The 7,986-nt window shown below is 44.7% G+C and overlaps 1 protein-coding gene across 1 annotated transcript; it reads right to left on the reverse strand.

Moving 5' to 3' along the window:
* Positions 1-142: 142 nt before the first annotated feature.
* Positions 143-7,471, reverse strand: LOC116378260 (rho GTPase-activating protein 27-like; the record flags this gene model as incomplete). The annotated part of the gene is made up of 11 exons (XM_031840100.1): positions 6,272-7,471; positions 5,308-6,173; positions 3,072-3,290; positions 2,515-2,685; positions 2,239-2,430; positions 2,033-2,101; positions 1,852-1,935; positions 1,670-1,765; positions 1,350-1,430; positions 829-894; positions 143-210 (listed from the first exon to the last, which is right to left on the reverse strand). Coding segments are annotated over exons 1-11 (1,943 nt in total), but the record flags the coding sequence as incomplete, so codon positions are not given.
* Between the last annotated feature and the right edge of the window lie 515 nt (positions 7,472-7,986).

The raw sequence follows: 7,986 nt of genomic DNA on the forward strand, positions 1-7,986 counted from the left end.
ACATATATATACATACATACATACATACATACATACATACATACATACATACATACATACATATATATATATATATATATATACACACACACACACATACATATAATGAACACTACATGTCGTTTGAACTAAGAGATCTCACCGGATCTTTTTACCGTGATCGACTACTTTGGTCTTATTCATGATTCCTGCTTTCTCCAGCAGATGGCCCTGTAGAGATAGACAGAAAAACAGACAGACAGAGATACAGACAGACAGAGAGAGAGACACAGAGACAGAGACAGAGAGAGAGACAGGCAGAGAGATAGACAGGTGAATTTAAACCTGTAGGTCCGCTTTGAAATGTGACTCCTGTGTAAACATGGAAGTGGTGTGTGAGAGTATGTGTATGTGTGTCGTCTTGTGAGGTCATAACTCTGATTACATAATCACAACAGAACCATCAGAACCATCAGTAGAACCACCAACAGAACCAGAAGAACCATCAGTCGAACCATCAGTAGAACCAGAAGAACCATCAGTAGAACCACCAACAGGACCACAAACAGAACCAGAAGAACCATCAGAATGATGAGCAGAACTTTCCTCAGTGAGAGATGTTCACATGAGGTAAACTCTGTGATCTCTGACCCTAACATCTCGTCATGAGAGGAAACATCTGGCCAAAAGGTTCAGAAATGAAATGAGATGTTAGTTTGACTCTTCATCTGTCCCAACAAAAGTTAGTAAAACGGTTCCCATGGTTTCCATGATAACTACAGCAGATCTGACTGGATCACCCAACAGACACCCAACAACTTCAGCAGCCAATCAGGACGCAGGACATACGTGCAGCTGGTGGGAACCTGAACTCCGATCTGACAGATTCCTCTTCAGTTTGTGCCGATCAGAGAGCTTTATGGAGGAGAATAGGATGATCAACCAATCAACCAACCAACCAACCAACCAACCAACCAACCAATCAACCAATCAACCAATACATCTATAAATCGAATCAATAAATCAATGAATTAATGAATGGATGGCTTGTGGCTCAGTGGTAGAGCAGTGTCTTCTTTCAATCAGAGGATCGGTGGTTCAATCCCCGGCTCCGCTGTCGATGTGTCCTTGGGCAAGACACTTAACCCTAAAATGCTCCCTAATCCTGTCATGAGTGTGTGAATGGGTGAATGATGACATGTAGTGATAAAGAGCTTTGAGTGGTCAGACTAGAAAAGCTGTATACAAGTACAGTCTATTTAACATTGATGGAATGATGATGGATGAATGAATAAGTTAAATTAATAAATGAAGGGCAGGAGAACAGGTGAGTGGGTATGTAATGTTGAGACAGGTAAGTGTGTGTCTACCTGTGGACTTTCAGGGGAGGGTCTTCTGTTGGACACCTCAATGTATTCAGAGACGTTCCTCCTGTGGCCGTGAGCAAACGTCTGGAACACAAAATCGACTTTAAAGGCAAAACCCCATAGAAGTTCAGTTGATACCTGTTTGTACAAGTTATTACCTGTTTGTACAAGTTATTACCCGTATGAACAAGTTATTACCCGTATGAACAAGTTATCACCCGTTTGTACAAGTTATCACCCGTTTGTACAAGTTATCACCCGTTTGAGCAAGTTATCACCTGTTTGTAGAAGTTATTACCTGTTGTTATGTTGGTGTAACTCACCTCTTCAGCTCCGCTGCGTCTCCAGTTCTTGACCTGCACAGTCGTTCCCTCTTCAGAAACTCCATTTCCCATCAGATTTTGGGGCAAATGTGCAAGCTAGAACCATCAATGAATGAATGATAAGGCAGATTGTTAATCAGTTTGTGGATCAGATTTTAAAGTCATGAATGTTGGTTTATTACCTCTTGCAGCTTGATCGGGGAGCCGTTTTCATCTTTCAGGTCCAGCTGAGCTCTGGGAATTAAACACACATGCTGCAGAGGATTCTGGAAAAAACAACCAGGGACAAGCTGGAGATTTAACAGTAAAGTTAACGAGGGATTCACATGTCAACGTTGTAAAATCAACGTGTGGGTGTTTTACCGTTGTGAAGACGTCATTGTTGTCATCGTGTACCTGTGATGAAGGATAATCTTCCTCGGGCAGCGGAGGCTAAAATAAATAAAATGTTCACTTTAATAAACATGACTGTTCTTCGTTAATATTAATTTAGTTTTGTTGTTGTTGTGACATCATGTTCTGCTGTGATTTAGGTCCAGACCTAATCCAGACTTATCTGAGGATCTCACCGGGCCGTCGTCGTGCCTCCTGTTGGCTGTAGACCCTGGGGGTGAGAAGGGGGGGAGTGTTTCTGGGGCAGACCATGTCGTGGCTCCGGAGGTGGGCTCTGGGGCGGACCATGTCGTGGCTCCGGAGCTGGGGTTGTGGTAGTAAAACCTCCCTGAGACTTCGTCCACCAGCTGGTCCCAAACAGCAGAACCCTGACAGGAAGCAGGTCGTTTTCACGTCATCCGTTTACCTTAACGTTTGAATCTGGAGCAAACTTTGATCCTAACAACTGGTACCTGGGGGGAGAGCAGAGGAGAGGGGGAGGTCAGCTGAACCCCCTCGCCCCCCCTGGACTGGTCCAAGTCTCCATCGGGCGGGGGTGGAGGGCTGCGGGGGTCGGACCAGGTGGTCTGTCTGGTTACAGGGTGGAAATAAAACCTCTTCCCGCTGTCCCGGTCCGTGTGAACCTGAACGTGGTTTAAACAGTAGACACGGATTCTATTCAGTAGAATCAGCTGGAGAACTGATGGTGCGTTCAGGTACACTCGTATTTACTGCACCAATATGGTTTTCACAACTTTATTAATTAAAAGTGTAAATTAACAATTTTTTAAGATGTTTTGGTTGAAGTGTATAATTTGAAAAGATAAAATATCTACCCTCAATAAAAAAAACAATATTTACTCACGACTCAGTGGGAAATATTGTAATTTTTTAAAAAAAGACATTAAAAAACTTCATTACATTGGTCACATATATACGGGAATCTAGTATGTAGTACTTCCCACCAGTACTTCACAGGAGTACTTCGCACCCGTAATTCACACCTATCAGAGATCAGAGGTCACCTTACCTGCCAGTCATCCTGTGGGCTGAGGGGGGAGGCGGGGCTTATCATCCCGGATGAGGAGACAGAAGAGGAGGGGCTGTGGCCGGGAACAGAGGGGGTGGGGCCAGGAGGAGGTGATGAGGGGAGGGCGGGGCCAGAGATGGAGATCTGAGGGATGTTTGTTTTCTTCACAGAGGAGACGTTAGCGTAGATGGGAGATTTCAGGTGGAGCGACCCGACGTCCTTCAGAGAGAGAGTTTAAAGGGACAGTATGTCAATTATTTTAGACGAGTCATCAAAACACAGAAACCTTAGAGACCCTACAGCGACAGGATAGATTCACCTTCATCTTAAATGAACAAACACCAAATTTACAGAAATGAGTCACTTCTTTATCTTTGTATGTGAACAGTTAGTCGATTAATCAACTTATCGATCAACAGAAAATGAATCTGCGACCGATGATCGATCAATAACTTTAGAGGTTTGTTTTCTTCTCCTCATGAAGACTAACTGTTTGAAGACTGTTTCTGAGTGAAGAGAAAAAAACAGGAAGTACTCCTCCCATGTTTCATAAACACACACACACACACACACACACACACACACACACACAAGAGTTTCTCTGTCTTTTCTTGATGTTGAATTATATTTCATGTTTTAAAGATTTACCCGAGAAAGTTTTGGTAGTTTTGAGATAAAAGTTATAAAATCATTATAATCATAAAACACATTAAACAGATTAATTGTTAAAAAAAAATATTAAGATGTTCATCCTTTGAGATGCATTAAATGAACACCAGGATATCTGACTTTATTATTATTATTAGTTAGAGGTATTTTAGTCTCCCATTTTTCTTTGTGCTGAAGGTTTTAACCTGAAATAAGAGAAACAGAGACCTGGTCTTCCTTTAAAGGGACCTGAGGGTCAGACCTGAACAGACCTCCAACACAGAGAGACCAGGAGCATGATGATCCACCAATGAACCTCAAGACCAACAGAACCAACACGTTATTAATCATCATCATTTAAACCTGTTTGTATCTTTACTTCAGTACTTTACATATGTTGGTAAAGATAAAGATAAAGATTTTTACTTGTAACAGAGAATGATTCCATAAAGTAACACACATAACAGACCTGATGAGACCAGGATCAGGTCTGATGAGACCAGGATCAGGTGTGACTCCTCTGAATGTTTAAGGTCAGAGGTCACAGTAGCCTCTTTAATAAAGTCTGAAAGCTGTCAGAGTTATTTTATCCTCAACCAGCCACCTAAAGTTTAGATCAGACTTACCCAGAATGCCTTTCTCTGTTCGTCTGCAGATTCAAATTGTCTTCAACATCAAACATGTCAGAAAGTTTGTGATCCGTCTGTAACTGAAGTTGTTTCATGTTGTCGGACTGAAGCTCTGTGACCCCGCCCCCTGCCCCTTTGGAGCATGTGGCCCCGCCCCCTGCCTGCTGATGGGCTGTCTGGATTTTTTCTGGGAATCCACATTTTTGAATCGGACTGAACCTCTACGTCACTTTACAGCCTCCTCAAGGAGTCCTAGAACCTTTTCAAGGTCCTTCAGAACCTCCTCCAGGTTCCCCTCAAGAACCTTTTCCATGAAGCTCTTCAAAGACTCCACAGTCAGCTGATATAACTGATCTGACATCAGTGTTTCTGTCCTGGAGGAGGACAGCGTCCTGCTGGTCCCTGATAGTCCCTGCTGGTCCCCTGCTGATCCCCGCTAGTCCCAACTGATCCCTACTGGTCCCCGCTGTCCCCTGCTGTCCCCTGCTGGTCACTGCTGGTCTACACTGCCTGACATTAACTACTGACCCACCAGGGGCCCCACAGACCTCCCATTTCCTGTCCAACCCTGAACACATCCTGCCGGCTGTGACATCACTACATCCTGCTGACCTCATCACATCCTGCTGTGACATCACCAGACACACACAGAGCCAGCCCCCCCCCCCCCCCCCAACAGAATTAACGGTTTAAATCCAGGTTGCAGTGCTTGAGTTCAAAGCTGCTCTGACTTCCCGTGTGGACGCTGCAGGAAATTACTTTTTATTTTGTAAAAAGACTGCTCTGAAATCTGCCTGAACTTCACCTGTTAACATCATATTCTTTTATATTTATATTTTAAATATAATGTGTATATTTATTATACTTTATATATATTTTAAATATAATGAATGTGGCCTTTGAACTGGACCAGCGCTCTAGAAGCTTTGATGGGACCCACAGGTCACAGCTGGTCTCACCTGTAAAGGGGGCGGGGCCGGTGCAGGTTCAGACGGCACCCTGGGAATCCCTCTTCCTCCGACCAGAGCCTCCAGGTCGAGATTCAGGTCCTGGATGGACTCGTAGATGTGGTTTGAATCCTCCTTTACTGGATCCTCCTGTCCGCTGCTGCTGCTCTCCTCTAGCTCCTCCTCCTCTAGCTCCTCTTCCTCGGACGAGCTGTGGTGATGTTTGTGTGGGGGGACCACCGGGACCATCGGCATCTCTACGGGGATGGGCTCGGTCTGGGTCCTCGGCATGGAGACGGGGTCTGCTGGACTGAAACTAGGAACTCTGTATTTGTCGGAGTCCCTGAGAACCTCCGGGGACCCCGAAAGGTGCTTTTTGCTCACAGGAACGTCGGCCATGTTTGTAGTCCCGGTCTCTGCGGGACCAGCAGGAGGGTTGCTGGGATGCCGCGGTGCCGGTGCCGCCGAAGCCAACGGGTCAGGAAAGTCCAGCGGGACCCCAAACGTGGACATGCGGTTCTCCGTCTTGCGGTATCCTTTGGAAGCTTCGGGTCTGAGTCGGATCATCACCTCATCCGCAGGTTTGGTTCTGGGGTCCTCCAGAGTCTTTGGGACGGGGACGGGGACTGCCACAGGAAGCAGCACTGGTTCAGGACTGGGCACATCGAAGTCCAGAGGCGAGGGGAAGTCCGTTGGCAGCTCCTTGACGTACTTGGCTGGTATGTAGAAGGGTTTGGAGGTCCGGTCCCTCTGGACCTGCCACCAGTGGTCGTTAGTCTTAGCCAGCAGGACGTAGCGCTCGTTGGGTTTGATGGAGACCAGCACGCCGTCCCGACCCTGGTACTCATAATGAAACTCCACCAGGACCAGACCCAGTCCTGCAGGACCCGGCCCAGACCGGAGGAAAATCATTTGAAAAAAGGGTTATATTGAGTACAAGTGCTAATGCTAATGCTAAATGTCACGAGAGACTCACCTCTGCCGAGCAGGGAAGAAGTCTTTGCCATGGTGATGGCGCAGGGCTCCTCAGGCCCCACCCCCCTCAGGTAGAAGGTGACTCTGAAGGTCAGGGGTCAAACGTCACATTTGATCATCAGCCCCTAAAAGTGAGAAACAGCTTCATTATTAATTGTTTAGGGTAGCACCTACATGATGCCAACATGATACCAACATGATGCTAAAATGACGCCGACATGACGCCGACATGACGCCGACAACATGCTAACAACATGATACCAACGTGATGCCAACGTGATGCCAACAAGATGCCAACGTGATGCCAACAAGATGCCAACAAGATGCCAACAAGATGCCAACGTGATCCAAACGTGATGCCAACGTGATGCCAACGTGATGCCAACGTGATGCCAACACGATGCCAACACGATGCCAACACGATGCCAACATGATGCTAACAACATGCGAACATGATGCTAAAAAGATGTCAACATGATGCTAAAAAGATGTCAACATGATGCTAACAAGATACCAACATGATGCCAACATGATGCTAACATGATGCAAACATGATGCAAACATTATGTTAGACATCAAATAGTTAGTACAGTAAAAAGTACCCCAAAAAGTACAAAAAGAAAGTACCAGAAAAAGGAAATAGTCGAATAAAGTACAAGTACTTTAAAATTAAAATTGTTGAATTCCTCTACTTATTATATTCGTAGTTAAATTATATTGATTAATGTGAAGCTTTTTGTGTTTAGATATTAATAGTTTCTGTGCGTTTCAGACTGGATGACATCATCAGATCATATTTATTGATCAGCAATGTATTAGCGTTCTGTTGAAAACAAACATGAAGAAGAGAAAAACAGTGAATGTTGTTCAGTCTGACTGTTGTTCCTTTACAACGACAGGAAAGTAGAGTACAAGTACTCACATAGAGTACCTTCCACTACTACTACTACAATCGTGACGTGAAGCTTCTTATTTCAGACAGAAGAAGACTTGAGACAAAGGAATGACAGTCATGTTTCTTCCTGTCAGAACAAGTCAAACTACAATTACCTCTGAGCTCCTCCTTCAGCTAAAGCTAAAGCTAATGCTAATGCTAAAGCTAACCCTCATGCTTATTTCTCATGTATTCTATAAGTCATGTTTTCTAAATGAAATACTGGATTGTTTTCACACAGGAGAGACCGGTGTCCCATGACACAAAGTACACAAAGTACACAACAGTACTCACTGTACACGGCAGTACTCACAGTACACACTGTACACAGCAGTACTCACAGTACACAGCAGTACTCACAGTACTCAGCTGTGACTCCAGCAGTACAACACTCACCTCTTCTTCTACACTTTTCTCCCTCTTTGAGGTTAAAAGGCTTCCAGGAAGTGAACAGTTTATATAAAAGGCTCATTAGAGAGACAACAGTCTGCAGCGCTTCTTCCACACCCCAGACCCCGCCCACTCACCAGGTAGAGGGGCGGGGCTTAACGATGACATCACCTGCTCAGGTGGAAACCTGCAGAGTATCAGTGTTCATCTGCACTTTATTTTGAAGGAACCAGAGGCAGGAAACCAGTGAACCGAATCTCATCAGGTAGTAAATATATACAGTATATATATTAGTGCTGGGCAACGATTACAATTTTTAATCGCGATTAATCTCATTGTTATGCACAAAGTTCAATAATGAATTCAAAAGTAGTGTATTGTGCACTTTTATT

Source organism: Anarrhichthys ocellatus, unplaced genomic scaffold, assembly GCF_004355925.1.
Source record: "Anarrhichthys ocellatus isolate YVR2014 unplaced genomic scaffold, GSC_Weel_1.0 scaffold2316, whole genome shotgun sequence".
In the NCBI taxonomy this organism is placed as follows: Eukaryota; Metazoa; Chordata; class Actinopteri; order Perciformes; family Anarhichadidae; genus Anarrhichthys; species Anarrhichthys ocellatus.